General features: G+C 42.5%; 1 protein-coding gene across 1 annotated transcript; it reads left to right on the top strand.

Annotated features, from left to right (window-relative positions):
- The first annotated feature begins 14495 nt into the window (after window positions 1-14495).
- LOC123408300 lies at window positions 14496-18032 on the top strand. The gene is made up of 11 exons (XM_045101435.1): window positions 14496-14650; window positions 15102-15213; window positions 15313-15486; window positions 15856-15993; window positions 16070-16413; window positions 16537-16708; window positions 16814-16912; window positions 17007-17138; window positions 17245-17345; window positions 17447-17624; window positions 17721-18032. Exons 1-11 carry the CDS (start codon window positions 14496-14498, stop codon window positions 17775-17777), a joined length of 1662 nt encoding a protein of 553 aa, XP_044957370.1. The 3' UTR covers window positions 17778-18032.
- Window positions 18033-18361: the final 329 nt, after the last annotated feature.

The raw sequence follows: 18361 nt of genomic DNA, 5'->3' as shown, positions 1-18361 counted from the left end.
GGTTACTGGTGCCATACCAATGTCCCTGACCTCTTCGCAGAGATTCAGTCCGTCCCCTCATCGGCCCACCACATTAGGTGGCTAACAATCGGGGTGCTCACGTGGACTCTCTGGACTGTTCGCAACAAGCTTGTGATTCAGCACGTGCCCCTACGACGTGCCATTGATGCAGTTTTTAAAATGTATGGTTTCCTGCAGCGCTAGCGGCCGCTTAACCGCTCCTCCGACCGAGACGCCATCAACAACATCATCACCAACCTTCGCTTGATGGCTCTCCGCATGGCGCCCCCGCTTCTGCCGCCACCTCCAGAGCCGGATTAGACTGACGTGGCTTTCACATCCTCCCGTTGTTGGGTTTGGGTGTGGGTGTGTGTTTCTTGGGGCTTGGTGAGTTGTGCCCTCAGTGGAACCCTTTGATGTTGTCTTGTGCTACTTCTTTGTGTGCGTGTGTGTGTATGCTAAACCTATGTCAAATGTTGTTATCTCATGGTTTGCTTTATTTATAAAGTGGGGCGAAAGCCTTTTTCTTTTAAAGCTTTAGCTTATTCCACTCCCTACAGTTGCAATTAGGGTCGAAGTAATCCTGTTGATGTTATGGTAATCTCCTTAGTTTGGGCTTGTCCAGCTCACTCCTGCTGTCGGCTGCTTCGACAAACTTTTAGCGAGCGGATGAGCAGCTATAGTGTCCAGAATTTTTTTATCGAGTGGACGTCTAAACGTACCATATCTTTAGAAGGTAGAATTTCAGTTACAAGAAACTACACTCGCTGCGAACAATGAGCATAGCGCAAACGCCACACCTGAGCAACAAACACAGACAACACCGCAAAGCAAGCTACAACGCAAAGAGCATATCCTAACCGAAACACAACACCTTTTCTCGACCGATGCCGGACACCTGTGAAAAACACCAACTTACATAGAACTTCACTTGTCGACGCACCAACCACTTTTATCGCCTAGGAGAAAGTGGGAAGTGGATGGCAAGAGTCGATCCGATCTAAGGAAGGCTCTGTCTTGCACATAGCAGTTGCGGGCGTACATAACACGTATCGAGGAGGACAGTGGCAAACACGAGAGGCGAACGACGAGGAGCCAACCATGTATCTAAACACAATGATCGCAACACAACACATGAACAACGTCGAGGCCTCCGCCCTTCTGTCGATCCAACCAAATCTAGGCTTTTGTCCGGAAATAGCCACACCTCCAAGCAAGCGAGGGACATGACGAACACGCCTCGACGACGATTCCAAGGAGGGGAATGACAGTCATGGGTGCCATCTCCATTGGCCCAACGGAAGTCGTGCAAGATTTTTATCCATGGGTCGCACATCACCACACCACCTAGAATTGGGCAACACCGTCCCAGAAACTTCACACCGTCGCCACCGCAGCACTTCACCAACGAAGCTGCAAACTCGAGGCCAACGACCGGACACATGACAAGGAGGACACCGGCCACACAATCAACACTTCACCTAGCCAAGGAACCGCAGCCACCCTACATCTCCGGCAAGGTCCAAGACGCTCGCAACAGCCATCACCCACTCCAAGGGACAACCTTGTGACGACTGGACCCTAATCTCCACGAAGCCAAGCTGCACCATCGGGACAGCATCACCGCTCATCACACCACAAAGAGGCGGCTGGCTACTTGCTGCTCGCCAAGACTCCATCTTGGCCAAGCCTCATAGAGGCGCCACCACCAACCTGGCCACAGATTTGCATTGTTGCAACCGGATGGCTCCGCAGCCACCCAACCGCACCATCGCCCCGCTTTCGACTCTTGCCAGGACCGCCTCTACGCAAGGCCTCCTGCTGAGCTCCGACCGCCATCCCCACCTTCGGCCAACGCAGATTTGGATGGTTTGAATCGCGCCATGAAGAGACCGCTGAGCTGCCACCAGCCCGCGTGCTCCGTCGCGACGCGCCAACACCACCAGCAGCAACGCCGCCGCCTGCCAGCACGCCTCGCCTGATGCGCCGGCCTCCGAGCTCCGCCGTGTGCTAAAGAACAAGCCCCCCGCGGCCCTGCTCCAGTGGAGGACAAGGGAAGGTCCCGGCGCCGCCGGTACCGTGCGGACTTTTCCTGACGACGGCGACGACAGGAGAGAAGGTGGATGGGGCTGGGGCGGCGGCTAGGATTCGGGAGTCCGGGTCACCCTTGTGGGGGTGGACACGTGGCAAAGGAGGGTTTTTTTTCAGGTGCAAAATACAGTATCCAATTGGTTGTTCATGGCTCTCAGCCCCTGGTTGGAATAGGGATAGGGATAGTGAGGTTTCGGTTTGTGAGATGTCAAAAAAAGCCCAGCCCAATGTTAGGATTCCAGTCCGAGATGTTGGTGAGATTCGATTTCTGTCGAATACTAGGGATTTGGTAGACAGTGTTAAGCATGGAGTTTATACTCCTGGCACTGCAAATTTATCAGATGGCTCTGGACAGGCTGATGGAGGAAATAGTAATGGAGTTTCTACTTTTGTAATTGTTGTTGATTTAGTAGGATCATACAGTGATCGGGTTGGCCAATCCTTTAATCACAAAAATGTATCCCAACAAATGGATTCCATTTTGGTTGATGAACCTACTTGTGTAGGAGAAACAACTAAAGAAGGTGATCTTGCTGTAGTTGTTGTGAACTCTAAACCTACAGGTGATTTTGAGATTAGGACAGATGAAAAGGAAAGTGGGATTACTCATGAGGAGATTAAGAGAGTTGACAGTCTGGCACCTTGTGGTTTAGGAGATAAAAATAATGAGGTTCTCAAGGATAGCATTATATCTGGTAACCCTGCTTGTGCGGGAACAGTGAAGGGAGATGTGGATGAGGTGTGGCCCTCTTTGGGCTGTCAGAATGGACCACGGCCGTTGATTTATGGATCTGTGGTGAAGAAGAAAACAGAAAAGAGAAAGGCGCTTTCTAGGCCGTATAACAGGAACGAGGAGGAGGTGGAGACCTTTTATGGTCAGCTGTGGGTTGTTCCCTCCCCCAGCCGCCACCACAAATATCGTGGCCACTTCTCCCCCACCCCCTCCTCCACCTAAACCTAGATCGACTCTCGGCAGCCACCTGTTCTGGATCCGGAAGGAACTCTTCCAATCCGGGTGCTTCTCAGTAGAAGACTGTTTCCCCATCCTTCGCCCTAGAAGGTTTGATCCTGTCCCCACCAAGTTCAAGATCTGTGAGAGGAGTGGTGCTGGTAGTGAATCTTTTGCAGCCGTGGTGAAGAAGATCATGGATCCACGGGCTCAACAGCGACCCAAGAAGCAGCCTGTTAAGAAGGGGGGTCAGGGTGCTCCTCCCCCACACCCTGCAGGCCCTGTGGCTGTGGGTGTACCAGCAGCAACCAAAGCCAACCCAGGTAATGCTACTAAGGGAGGTCCAGCCAACAACAATCAGGTGATAGCCCCTGCACCTCCTCCAGGTCCTGCTGTACAACCCCTTGATCCTAGATAGAACGACATGATTTGCTTCAATTGTAGTTGGCCTGGTCACTATGTGGGGAACTGTGTTGAAGCCAAAAAATGCTTCATATGTTCTGGCAATCACAATGTGAACAATTGTGTGGCATGGGCCAAGTTACAACCTACAGCTGAATATTTTGGAAGTGCAGCAGTAGGTTTGGGATTTTATCACATTGATATCCCTGTTTCTCCTGAATCTAACTAGATGAATTTCAAAAACTGTGCAATTCTTAAGGTGTTGAAAGGAGAAGTTTCTGCTTCTGATTTGATTATTCAATTGAATGGGATTTTATGCAAAGGCAAGGAGTGGCCATGGCAAATCAGGGAGTTGGAAGAGAAGAAGTTTCTGCTGAGATTTCCTCCTTGGAAAAAAGTTGAGGATTTAATTAAATTCCCAGCATTTGATCTCCCAATTGATGGAGTTTCTGTGAAGATCTGTGAATGGGCTGGAATGATTGAATTTTATGGAGGACTAAAAGAGGTCTGGATTCAAGTGGAAGGGATACCTCCTAAATGGTGTGCTTGGAAAGTGTTTGCTCAAGTTGCTTCATGTTTTGGAATATTGGTGGATGTGGATTAGAATGGGATATTTAAGAGTTTCTATGAAAAAATTAGAATAAAGGTGGCTTGTAGAGATCCAACCAAAATTCCATTTGAAAGGCTGGTGGAGATGAAAAAGAAGATGTATATTCTGGCCTTCCCTGTGGAGGGTTTTGATCAGATTGGTGATGGTCTTGATGAGGATGGTGATGACCCAGATTTAGACATTGAGGATGAGGACAAGTCTGAGGATGATACTGATGTGAACAAAGATTTTCTAGATGGAGACTGTGAACCTATTGATGAATTAGATGAGGCTAATTTCTCTAAATCTCACAAATCTGGATATGGAAATAAGAAGGATGAAACATCTGTTTCTGCAACTATGTTCCATCCCAGGCTGCTAGTGAATGAGGTGCATGAACAGTTTATTGGAGAAGCTGAAAGTAGGAAGACTTATGTCCAGATAGAGGAAACAGATGATGGAATGACCCCAGACAAAGATGATCTTGACATCCAGTCTCATATGGAGTATTGCTCTGCCCAACTCAAGAATTTTGAGATGGATGTTGATGAAGAGGAAGAGGAGATGAACCTGCCTGAGATGGTGTGCCTGCCTTTGGAGGTTGCAACAAAGATTGGCTCTGTTAAGAGGTCTCTGATTGAAACAATGGAAGAAGCTGAGAGAAGCAATGCTAAGAAGGGAGATCTTACCTTGAACAAGAAATGGGGCCCTGTACTAGCTACCAGACCAATTACAAGACAACATGGGAATGTGAAGATCATGGAAAAAGCTACTCCTTACCTGAAAAAGAAGAACCTGGAGATTCCTGCTTCTTTCCCAGGTAAATCTTTTGTTAGCATTGATACTGATTTGCTTGCTGCACAAGTCTCCAGTATTGATATTATCATAGGAGAGAACTATAATGAACAGAAAGATATAGTCCAAGACTTAATTTTGAGAGAAAACGTTAGATGTCTAGAATTTGCTGATTCCAACCCAGAAATTGTTTTGCCAGAAAATTTAGATACTCCTCCACATGGGATTGAGAATGCTTGCTCTTATTTTGGTGCTAGAGTTAATCTCAAACTAGGTGACGCTGCTAGTTTATATAACTCTTGCCCAGATATTAAGCAATCAAAGAGGCTTTGTAGCCTGTCTCACCCCTTTAAAATATCATGATAGGTTCCTTTTGGAACATTCGTGGGCTTGGTCAACCAGGGAGGACTCAGCGTCTGCAGGAATTTATTAGAGACAACGCAGTGGATTTTGTTGGTTTCTTTGAAACCAAAAAAGAAGTTATAGATAATAATAGTTTGAATAGAATTGTGGGTAATAGGAATATGATGTGGCATCACTTACCTGCACATGGTTCAACTGGTGGTGTCCTTGTGGGCATTGATAATGATATATTTGAGATTATTGGTTTTATTGATAGAGAATTCTATGCTAACTACTATTAGGAACAAAACTGATAATTGTGTCTGGCAATTTGTTGTTGTGTATGGGACTGCCTATAATGATAGGAAGACTGCATTTATTGATGAGCTTCATGAAGTGCTTGGTATAGTTTCTTATCCAGTTATTGTGGGGGGAGATTTTAATCTCATCATATCTGCTGCTGATAAGAGCAGTGGCAATATTAACCAATCTATTGCTTTTCTTTTCAATGATTGGGTCAATAAATGGGGTCTGATGGAGATTAATGTTGCTAATAGGAAATTTACCTGGAGCAACAACCAGGAGGATCCCGTTTATGCTACTATTGATAGAGTCTTTGTATCCCCTTCCTGGGATGCTCTTTTTCCTTTATCGACTTTGAAAGCCCTTCCGAGGATTGGAAGTGACCACACCCCTCTTCTGATTGATACATTGGCTAGGAGAAATACATCTCCAAAATTATTCAGATTTGAGAAGTGGTGGTTAGATCAACCTGATTTTAAAAACACAGTTGAGAATTCGTGGAAAGCCCCAGTTTCTATGAGAGGTGCTACAGAAGTTTGGATGTATAAATCTAAACGTCTTAGAAAAAAGATTAAAGGTTGGAGTATCAATATCGACTCTGTCATTAAGAGGAAAAAGAAAGACCTGATTCAAGAGTTTGACATTTTAGATGTGTTTGCTGAGAATGATCGCAGTTCTGCGAAGGATAAAACTAGGATGAAAGAAATCAAGTTGGAACTAGAAAGTATTATGAGGAAAGAGGAGACTGCCTTGTGGCAGAGATCTAGAGATCGTAGAATTAAAGATGGTGACAAGAATAATGCGTATTTCCACGCTCTAGCTAATCATAGGCATCGCAAGAATCACTTAACGGAGTTAGTTGGAGATCATGGGACTATGCACACCACGGGGGAGATGTTAGAAGTGGCGACTTCTTTTTATAAAGATTTATTTAGCCACGAAGAGATACATAACATTCATCTGGGGCCTTCCTTTTGGAAGGAGGAGGAGTTGATTTCTGAAGTAGAGAATGAGAATCTTCAGAAAAACATCTCCGAGGAGGAAGTAAAAGAGGCCATCTTTGGCTCTTATAGTAATGGTGCTCCTGGCCCTGGTGGGTATTCCTTTCTATTTTATCAAACTTTTTGGAAACTTCTAAAAATTGACTTTATGGCTATGGTTAAAGAGTTTGAAGATGGTAGGTTAGATATTCATAGACTCAATTTTGCGTTGATTGTTTTGATTCCTAAAGAGCCTGGAGCCAATACTATGAAGAAATTTAGACCAATCAGCTTGAGTAACTGTGCGGTTAAAATTTTCTCTAAGATTCTTACCAACAGTTTGTCTCCTATTAGTGATAGATTAATCTCTCCTAATCAAACTGCTTTTATTAAAGGGAGATATATCCTTGAGAGTGTGGTATTAGCTCATGAAGTAATCCACGAGGTTAAGAAATCTGAGATGCCTGGGCTTGTGCTCAAATTAGATTATGAGAAAGCATATGATAGAGTTAGTTGGGAATTTCTGTTTGAGATGCTGGAGTCCCGTGGTTTTGGTGCTAAGTGGATCTCTTGGATTAAATGCCTGCTATTACAAAGCACCTTTAGTGTGCAGATCAATGATACTACTGGTCCTTACTTTGTTGGAGGTAAAGGTCTTAAACAAGGTGATCCTATCTCCCCTATACTGTTCAATCTGGTTGCTGATGTATTTTCTAAAATGCTTATTAAAGCTTCCTTGTGTGGATTGATCTCGGGCCTATTAGATAATATCATTCCGGGGGGAGTTGTTAGTCTCCAATATGCAGATGATACTCTCTTCTTTCTAGAGGATTCATATGATAAAGCTATAAATTTTAAATGGATCTTATCCTGTTTTGAAAATATGTCGGGGATGAAAATCAATTTTCATAAAAGTGATCTCATTACTATTAACGTGGCCGAGGATAGAGCTAGGGTTTCTGCCAAGATTTTCTGCTGCAATTTGGGATCTTTTCCTATTAAATACTTGGGAGTCCCTTTACATTATGATAAATTGAGAAAAGAGGATCTCCAACCTTTGATTGACAGAATCATTAAAGGTATATCTGGCTAGTTGGGTAGATACTTAACATATAGAGGCAAGATTATCCTGCTGTGTGCTTGTATTGTGAGTATTCCGGCCTATCTAATGGCAGACATGAAATTTCCAAAATGGGCTATTAAAGCTATTAATTCCCAGATGTCTCACTTCTTATGGGGGAACATGGGGGAACAACATAAGTATCACCTAGCCCATTGGGGCCTGGTTTCTAGGAGGAAAGAGTTTGGTGGTTTGGGGATACCCAAGATTAGAGAATTTAATATGGCCTTGCTAGCTTCATGGGGGAAGAGATTTTTTAATGATGTGGACAGTGATTGGAAGAAGATTCTGAGATATAAGTACAATGTGTCTAACCCAAATATACTTTGGTCTAGACAGCAGGGAGGCTCTCCCTTTTGGAAGAGTGTAACCTGGGCTTTGAATGCCACTAGAACCTTATGTAGATGGAAAATTGGTAATGGTGATCATATTAGTTTTTGGCATGACATCTGGGCTGGAGATTGTTCTTTGAAAGTGAGATTTTGGAACCTATTTGAGATATGTAATCAACAGGATTGTACAGTTTCTCAGGTTTGGAATGGGACATCTCTTAGGTTGTCCTTTAGAAGGTGTGTAGACAATAATGGTATGGATGACTAGAATAATCTTATTGACTTTATTAAAGGCTTTTGCATAACTGATTTACATGATAAACCAATCTGGGAGTTAGAATCTAATGGGATCTACTCTGTACGTTCCTTCTACAAGTTTATAAACTTTGGTGGTGTGGTTTCTCCTTTTAGAGATAGCTTGTGGAAAACTTTGTGCCCTCAAAATATTCATGTGTTCCTTTGGCTGTGTTTGTATAATAAAATACTAACCAGAGACAATGTTGCTAAAAGGAAACATCTTGATGATTTGACGTGTTTGTTTTGCAATGAACCAGAATCTATACAACACCTTTTCTTTGAGTGCATTAATGTTGGTGTTATTCGGACAACTATATCTGATTTTTTCACTGCAATAGAATGCTTTGTTTTCATGATGTAGCTTCCCTTTGGAAACTGAATAGGAAGAAAAATTTGCTCAATATGATTATTGCTACCTCCTTGTGGAGTGTTTGGACATTAAGAAATGAATTTTGCTTTGAGGGGCGCACTTGGAGAGGTCTAGGCTGCGTCCTTGTCAAGTTAAGAGGGATTTTGCAACAATGGTCGGCTCTCTGCGACGCTGCTCAAGTGGATATACTGAAGAACTTCGTCACAGTGCTGGACAGGCATCGGGGAGAGCTTCTGAGGATTGCCTGGAGTAGGGACCGAAGCTAGTTCTTCTCTTCTCTATCTGGTTGTAATATAAAAGAGTTGTTCGGTGGTTTAAATTTGTAGCTGGGCGATGAGTAATTGTCTCCTTTTAAAAAAAAGGGTGGTAGGAGGATGATTTGCAGGTTCAAAAGACGTATCGTTTTCGATGCAGTGTTTGTTTTGGTTTTGCTCTACTTCAATAAAATGGGGCAGGGGGGAAACCCCTTTCTTTCAAAAAAATATAGTATCCAATTTTATGGTGTTCGAGTGGAAGAGAAAGTGGGTAGTAAACATATATTGGGCAATTCGAGCCAATACCTTAGCCTGTAGGTGCTTAAGTACCCCTCTGATTCCTAAATATTAGTCCATCTAGAGATTTCAATACGAACAATATATACATAAAAAAACATTACCTGAAAAATGTTTATCTACGGTGGTATTGAGGCTACATATTGTTAACTGAAACATGACCACTAAAACATTGTTTGATAAAGAAAGTGGTTTTTCTACATCCCAACTCAGTGCACCCACGGTGCACCCACACACAAAAAAACATAACAAAAAATTTAAAAAATTCTGAAACTTCATGCAAATGATCATCAATAAATGTTATGGATATTTGCAAAGTTTGGTGGTCAGATAACATTTGACGAGCTCTGTATCAATTTTATTTTTACTGATAATTAGTCGAAATGCAAGTGCACCATTTGAGCAGATTTTTTATTTCGTCTTTTTTGTATGGAGTTCTTTCAATGTTATTTGACCACCAAATTTGGCAAGTGCCAATAACTTTTGTTGATGATCATTCTGATAAAGATTCAGAGTTTTTTGAAATGTTATTTTATGTTCTTTGCATGGATGCACCGTAGGCGCACCGAGCTGGGGTTCAGCCACTGTTTTCCTAAATCCTAGTAGTCTTGTAGCTGCTTAAAGTTGTGCCAAATCAACCACAAATAAGATGGATCAGAGGGATTACACAAATTCACTTACAATAGCGAGTCATTGACGTATCCAACGGTTTGACGTCGACAAAGTCTTGGTATAGAATGTACTAGAAAAAGAGCCCGTGCGTTGCAACGGAAGAGAAAATAACATACGCTCTGAACGCAATATATTTTCACATGGCATCACATTTGTGTTTCCGACGATGGTCTTAGTGCTCACACAACGAAAACGCGTTTGAATGTACAATCACTCGGAATAAGATGAGAAATATGTTATTTCTCCCCACGAGGTTTTCCAAAGGTGTGCATGTGTGGTTAACGATGTTTTCTTTCCTCTCAATTTGGTTTTAATTTAATGGATGTTTATTGCAATTCGTATCATCGCCGGAAAGAGAGAAAAAAAGGACCGTGCACTACACATTAAGTTTGCACCAAAAATAATATTTAAGAAGTATTTAACAGCTAAAAATAACTTCTTATTTAGATTCTACACATTTTTTTAATCAAATTTCATATATAACATGTTAAAATCGGAGTTACGGTTTAAAAGATATGGATAATTTTATTTTAGATAAAATGTGGATTGATTAACTGAAAAGTCAGCTGACTTAAATACGGAGGACGGGTTGATTACCTGAAACATCAGCAGGTTTTCTGAAAAATAAAAAAAAATATCGTTTTCTGACTTAAATCCGGACTGCGGGTTGATTTCAGGAAACGTCAGGGGCTTTTTATAAAAATGACACGACGGACGATAGAAACAGTCAACGCTTTATTATTAGAGAAAGATTATGTTCACTAATTCACTGAAGAAAGCCCAGTAAACATCCGAGTCATGTAACTGCAATTTGTCATAGGAATATAGGATATGGGGACGTGCACCAGACAAATTTAAAGTGGAGCTAGTGATTGAGTATAAGGGTACAACAACATATAGTTATGCCAGACACAAACCATATGCGGCGACAGTCTCTACATGGCTGGAAACCAGTACTGAATTAAAGAGGTAACTCACTCTCACTTACCCGCAAAAAAAAAAGAAAAAAAAAGAGAGGTAACTCGCTCTCGCTTCTATATATAAGTACATGGAGAGAAACCAGAGATTCAACTGAGTAAGCGACGACACAGATAGATATAGCATAGCAACACTTGGTGGTGCACAAGCAAGCTTTGTCTGGTAGTCAAACCTGACATCGATATGTAATGTTGGGCGCTGTAGCAACCACTAGGATTGTGAGATATCAAGGAACACGTCAATGCATTTTCTGTGGACGGTGCTCTCTGAATTGCTAAGCTATTAGCCCACATTTCTCCCTCTCTCTCTCTTCGAGAATGGCTCCTTGCGACATTCTCAGCGCGTCCTAGCACACCATGGCACGGAAAGGTTGGAATGGTGCCATTCTATAACAAATAACACCACTAAGATATATCATGTTTGGAGGCACACAGTTGGTGAAGGAGTTATGGTTTCATTCCCTGCTTGGCGCAGGGAAGTTACCATAGCGTCATGCCATCATGGTCACTCACCACCTGCCAACGATTGACTAAGGTGTATTGATGCGGACAGCCTAGTATTATTAAGCCGACACAAACGACATCTATGCCGGATCAAAATATTATGGGGAATGAGTGGTAATTTTACATGAAATGATGCACAAAATGCAAGAGAACAAGATGCCGTCAACTTTCCTGTAGGCCAAGAATTGATTCTTGCAGGAAAAATAAGTACAAATTCTATTCGATGCATGATCTTTGCAACATTAAAACAAGTGTAAAAGGAGCTAAATTAAGGCATACCGGCATCACAATTTTTTTTCTTTTTGAAATGGTTTAAACCCACGACGTCTGCATCATCGTGATGCATACAATCATTCTTATTAGTTTTAGAAGATGTTTTCTAAACTACATATTGATTAAAATGAATGAACAAATACACTAAAACATGTCTACATACATTCAATTTTTTAAAAAAGTTAGGACATATTATAACCGTGATCAGAGGGAGTATTAAATAGAGTACATAATAAAGATAACCACGACCGAGCAATACAAGATACGAAATAAACACTTATAACTAAGTTAAGTTTTTTCATAGCTACGCTTTCAAGAAGGGAGAAACATCCTCACGCCATTGTCAACATGTCCGGTCGGAACAGCCTTGACAAGGATTTTCATCCTGATTACGGATACCAGCCAGTAAAGATCATCACAATAGCAAGTAGGCAATGCCTTCAACAAGTTAAGGACGCAATTTTCGTTGTTGTTGAACCTAGCCAATAAAGGACAAGACAAGAGTTTTCACACGGACATAAAGTTATGTCCCAGTCAGCATCTTGGGGACGACTCATTTGATAGTCGCATCCAGCGGTAATCCAAGACCAAGAAAGCTTGGCCAATTTGTGAGACGATTTCCCACATAATACCAACGCTCGAGCCATCCATGTCTCGGTGCAGAACCGACCATTATCACACCACACTGGCGCGAGTCACAATCGTCATCGTGCCAACAAAAATGTTGATGCGCTCGCAGATGCGACGACGCGCTGAGTGATCTCATTGTTGTAATAGTTGAGGGCCGCCGTCCTCGTCATGATGACCAACGGTGGCTGCCGCCATCACCAAATTGAATATTCACATGATCTGACCATAATCACACGTGCAACTGGCATGAATAAAGGTCGTCGTCGCTGCCGCCTACAGGGTTCAACGCCTCTATGCTCATCTCTTTCATCGGGAGCACCGGCCCCCTCCGGGACGCCTAATGTTCTCATGCAACCAATAGTCAGGTTCCAATACTATCGCAAGCAGGGCCAACCGACAAGTTAGCGCCACAACATCTCTCGCGTCTGACCTACCATTCGCAACTATCATGTAACGTCAACAACGAACACCTTGGCCCCGTCACCCTCATGCTCGAGGCCACCGCCCTCCACGACACATAGGACACATGCACACAACCATGGTGCAGTAACGGACACCATGCCGAGCCGTTGCCTTCACACGATAGTCACCTGCGAGATCAAGAAGGATTGAGCGACGCGGCAATGCCTGGATCGAGCTTCGCCACCTCTCCTATTTGTATTCGTTTGGGCGTGCTAAGAGGAGCACCATGAGGATGAGCGTCCATGGAAAGAGAGGACGTAGGCCATGTCCTTAGCACTCCATACGTCCATGATGGCCATCGAAAAAATGCCGGAGGTGCTCATGGAGCAGCCACAGACTAAGGACGAAATGTCGGGCGCCCATGGAGTTTTGATCCAGGCAGCTTCTTCTGCCATCATGGTGCCTCCAGGTTTCTTGATGACCATTACCGTTAGGAAGAGACGGGATGTGCCCGTTTCGCCCAAGGAAAAAGAGGCATGAAGGCAATCTGCATTCTTGGTCTTCACTCTATGTCCCACAAGCAATACATCCTACCTAAGAATAAGTGCTAACTCTGAAATTGATTTCGAATAACTCTATGAAATTTGAATATCCTCCGACGGGCCCCACCATAAAGTATTTACTCAACACGATGCAGTTGGATCTCTCTTTTTGAGGGAGTGTTGGTGTGAAAAATTAATAGGAGAATGTGTATTCTTTTTCAAACTTGCAAAGACATTTTCAGGGTAATTGCCTGTCCCCATTGCCTTTTAACATATTGGCAGACATGATAGTAATACTTTGTTGAGAGCCTTAAATTAGATGACCAGATTTATGGTTTTATTCATCTCCTAATTAATTGGGGGAGGATGTGCTTTATGTTGTTTAGTTGATGATAGAATGCTCTTTTCGGTGCATGTCATGTACTACCCACGAAAAGAGTAAAGCATGCATCACATATTTTAGCATGTCATGACTAAAATCTAATTTTATAATAGTAAGATGCAGTGTACCAGGGAGGAGATGGAAGAACAAAATACTTGCCCGAGATCGCTGCTTTTGTCATTTTGAATTCTAGCACCCCGCCAAGTTACATTTGTTTTACCTTATTTCTTTGATCACCTACTTAGTTCCTTGTTGTATGTATAGTATAGATTCAGAGTACCGAATATGAGGTGCGCAGTTGCGGACCTGGCGATTTAAGGATTGACCAGTCACCATCCGTAGACGCCGAACACGTCCACGAACATATAGGGTGCCTGATTTGGTATGTCTTACTACAAATGCTTTTATAGTCGATATAAATGGCACACAATGCAACTTTTATAACTTACACTGACAAGTTTTGATACTTACAGTGTAAGTTCTACTCCCTTCATTCCTAAATATATGCTTTTTAAGAGATTCTACTACGGACTATGTATGAATGTATATAGACATAATTTAGAGTATATATTCACTTACTTTGTTTCGTATGCCGTCTATAGTGAAATTTTTAAAAGACTTATATTTCGAAATGGAGGGAATAAATCTTAAAAACTAATTTGAGCCATGTATCTCTACTCTGACGGCTCAAGTAGATTTTTTCTATTCTTTCACCATAAGTTGTTTGTTTCTATTGTATAAGTCGTCTACATAAAACATGGTTCAATTTAATGTCAATATGTGAGCCAGCTGCAGCAACAAACAATCTGAACTGAAATTCTCTCTGTCAGGTTTTCTCTCCCTCTCTCACTTTGTAATGAGTTGATCCTCTCTACGACTCCTCCTCCACTTCCGGACGGACGCCGAGCCCCCAGCCCTCTTTCCATGGCGCCGCCCCTGCTCCTCCCCCTCCTCCCCCTTGACCGACGGCCACCGAGATCCCCACAGCCCCCATGGCGCCGCCTCTTCCCGATCTCGTACACAGCAGCGGGCTGCGCGGCGGCGCCACTCCCGGATCTGGAATGGGCTGGGCGGCGAAGAGGAGCAGCGACGGCCGTCAACTTTCGCGGGCGCGCGGCATCCTCCGGTGGTTGACCAGCGCGGGGAAGTTGGCGATTTGAAGCGATAGCTTATCAGCTGGACCAGGTACATTACATGACTCCTATTAGAAAAGCGAGGGAGGTGGAACGAAGAAGAAATAGCGTCAGCTTCATGTCGTCATCATGTCATGTGTGTGTGTGTGTACATGCATGCCTGCCTACCTTACTACATCATGTCGTCACTATGTGAAGATCCGCAGCTTGTCCGCAGTGAGCATGTTCGTTGGTTCAGACTCGATCCGCCTGCATGTGCATGTTGTCATGGTGGCAACAGGATGTGACGGCTGTCAAGCAGCACGTCAACCTTAATTAGCAAACACCATGCCATGGAACGAAGATGTACTTACCAGGATGCTTGCGGATTAGTTAAGCCATAGCTAGCCAGCATATCTGCGATCGATATAGGGAGGATCGACCTCTTTTCATTATGGAGTGTCTCCGGCTGACGCCTGTCTCCAGCCCCCCGGGCGACTCATGTAGCAGGCTGCAGGAGGTGGCGGCCGTCACTCTCAGGACGGCGGCCAACTCTGACGAGCTCCTCGTCCACCTCCTCCATCATGGCAGAAACCTGGTAAAACATATAGATATACTTTTGGTTTTTACTGTTAATTCCTCGTATCACTCTACTCTCACTGATAATTGGTATGTATACATCTTTAACTTAATCAAGGTATTGGACGACACTGCCATTCAGCAACCTGATGATGGTGCTGTTGAAACTAATTTGAAAGAACCTGCTGAGAAAATGGTCAATGTCCACAGACCTCTTTCTGATCTTCACCATGAAATGGAGGATTTCTATCCAGTTTGTTCTGTGATGCCCAGCCAGAGTATTGCTGACAAGGTTAGTCTAAATTGTATAATTTTTTAGCCAGCAAGGTTTAATTTTATGAACCTATCTATCCCTTTTATGTTAAGAAGCTTTGTTTGTGTATCTCCTGTATTAAATGTGTTTTATTTCTCGATGCTTTATTCTCTCCCTATTCAGTATAGCGCTCCTAATTAATTTACTGCTTGATAGTAATATGCGACTTCTGTAAGGTTGTCCATTTATACTAGGTAATCTAGGTCTTGGCATTAGGAATTATCTCCACTCTTTCCAGTTCTGTGACGCCGATGAGTCTGAATGTTTACCTCCAGTTTATTTAGAAGCCAAGTTTGTCAGTTCCATTTTCCTTTCCACTTGAGATCTAATTTTGTTCCGGGTGCGCAGAATCACAATGTCATGGTTACTCTGGACCGCTCTGAGCAATCAAATGCTAATCCCTCCGGTAAAAAAAGCGTGATTAATACGAGCAGATGTTTCACTTCTCCTGTTTCTGCTGCTGACACAACTGCGGAAGCGCAACTTGTAAGCTGTGTTGCTTTCCCTTTGCTGATCATGATATGACACCATCATATTAACAATAAATATTTTTCTGTTGCAGTCCAATGATTCTCCAGATGTGCAGATTACTGATGAAAGGAATTTCAACGAGAGTTGCAGTCAACTGTGTAAAAAAGTCGATGATGCGTCTAATAGCATTATCAGTTCTGCAAAGCCTCGTGACAATCACTCTTCCGATTATAGCACCGCATCCAAAGTTCAGTATGTAATCAAGGTTAGGACTAGTTGTTGTATAAGAAAGAAACCACCTCATGATCCGAGGAGAGTTCTTCTCTCGTCCGATCCTACTTCTGTCCCTGAAACAAATCGATTTCCAGTCTCTGCTCTTGAGAGGAGATATTATGGGGTGTTTTGCAGACTTGGACGGAGTGAAAGATATCAGTGGTATATATGTTCTTTCCTGATTCATTTCTATAGCTCAATTATTTTTCTTCTGATTCTTCCTTATGCAAAAGAAATTCTTCACTGAATCATATTGACATTTATATTCTATCTTTATGTGAGCAGCATGACTGCCATTATATACCGCAAAGTCCGCTGCTCCTACCTCTCTCTTGGTCAGTCATTGATGCCAGGGGGTCATGTCAATAACTTTCTGATTTCTGTTTTCTGCCGGAAATTGTTTGATGATTGCCATCCATCAGTTTCTAAAAAACATTACTTCTTCTCGTATATTGGGGTAATTATTCTCTTCATTTGAAGTTCCATCTGTTTCCACATATATATATGCATGCCAAAATCTGTTTTCTTATGGTTTGGCTGCTGATTCTTATGTGCTTTGCAGGAAAACATTCTAAAATACAATAATAAAGATCAGTTTAAACTCATACAAAATACTTTTAAAAGTGCAAGTCTAGAAAAGAAAATTGATGCATGTGAACTGGTATGATATTTTTTTATTGCTCTTTGTCCTAGTTCTCGTCTCTTATATCTGTGTAATATGTGAACTTGTTCTTACAATTGTTTTTCTCTTGCAGCTATTCTTTCCTATATGCCATTGTAAGCACTGGTTTTTATTTGTTGTTGACCTGCAAAATCGTCAATTTGTATTTATGGATTCCTTGTTCCGCAAGAAGTCCCGTTATCAAGTTGTGGTCAGCGAGATGCTTGTAAGTAATTCTATCTGCAAATCTTCCTCTTTGTTTTTCACGTAGTTTTTTTAGTATGTTCACCTTCGACTTTTAGTCATGTGAATGCTGATGTGTTGTAATTTAGGTTGGTAATTTCAAACATTTGTGGAAGGAGATAGTTGATGCAGAGTATAGCTTCGATAATTTCAGAACTGTCTATCCTGCTATGCCAAGACAAGGAAACGGGTAATGCTATCTACAACTAGTTGTTTCTTGATGTTCATTGCCAGACATTTTTTAAATATATTTTCTTGTATTGATGTTTCTGCTTTATTATTTGATGTTAGGAATGATTGCGGTGTCTTTGTCATGAAATGTATGGAAATCTGGACTCCTAGAGTTGTTCTTCATGATTACTTCTCAAGAGCCAACATTCCAAATATAAGGATACAATACACGAATCAGCTGTTCTTCAGTTCAAAGAACACCGCTGATAAGTCTATGGTAACGCATTTCCTTCGAGAGGTAATCCTCTTTTTTTTTTCTTTGGCCACTTCTGTTGTTCCTGCTAAGTATGTCTGACTGATGTTTCATGGTGCTCTGTTCTGTTCTGTTCTGTAGGGGAAATTTCACCGTGTCAGAACGGACGTAACTTCGGATTCGAACGTATCTCAGTAACCAGGACAGAGGAGAAATAGACATTGTATCAGAATTGAAAACCAGGACCGGGGAGAAATAGATACTCTACTAGGGCCATGCCCGCTGGTTGCCGCGGGAAATTGTGATTAGGTTTTCATTGAGGGTTTTAGCCAAATTAGTTGTATGCCATCTATGTTGTTTTTTGTTATGGTGCAGCAAGCATTGGTGAGAAACATCGAATGTCATGCATTTAGTTTGAAGATCGAAGACAACAAAGTAGTGCAGCAAAGTACATTCCTGATCACTGTTTGAAGTGTTTGTCGAGAGGAACATACTGTTGAACTCATGTCGCCTCACCTTTGTATTTTTTTTTACTGGATACATGCCTCTGAGTGTGCTTTCCCAGCTCCTTCGATCAGTATTCATATTTCATTCGATCACTTGCGCGTCACATTCTTTTGCTTACTCTCTGCGCCAATGTCTGCTGATGCCACTTCATGGTCTGATGATGCCCAAGTTATTTGACTAGGAAGTACATAACGGCAGTACATGTAGAAGAGGCTGTAGGGATTTCAAATGTGTTACCGCTTTATGACATGTACCATGGTGCTACCTTAGGAGTG

This window comes from Hordeum vulgare, chromosome 7H (assembly GCF_904849725.1).
Source record: "Hordeum vulgare subsp. vulgare chromosome 7H, MorexV3_pseudomolecules_assembly, whole genome shotgun sequence".
NCBI classification, from domain to species: domain Eukaryota; kingdom Viridiplantae; phylum Streptophyta; class Magnoliopsida; order Poales; family Poaceae; genus Hordeum; species Hordeum vulgare.
The sequence above is the reverse complement of the archived record's forward strand: the minus strand, read 5'-3'. Positions and strand labels throughout refer to the sequence as shown.

Excerpts from the sequence above, each read along its gene's own strand:
- LOC123408300 (XM_045101435.1), top strand. The coding sequence starts at position 14,496 with ATGGCGCCGCCTCTTCCCGATCTCGTACACAGCAGCGGGCTGCGCGGC. Across the intron at positions 17,346-17,446 it reads ATGCCAAGACAAGGAAACGG|GAATGATTGCGGTGTCTTTG; the intron begins GTAATGCTATCT and ends ATTTGATGTTAG. Across the intron at positions 17,625-17,720 it reads TAACGCATTTCCTTCGAGAG|GGGAAATTTCACCGTGTCAG; the intron begins GTAATCCTCTTT and ends TCTGTTCTGTAG.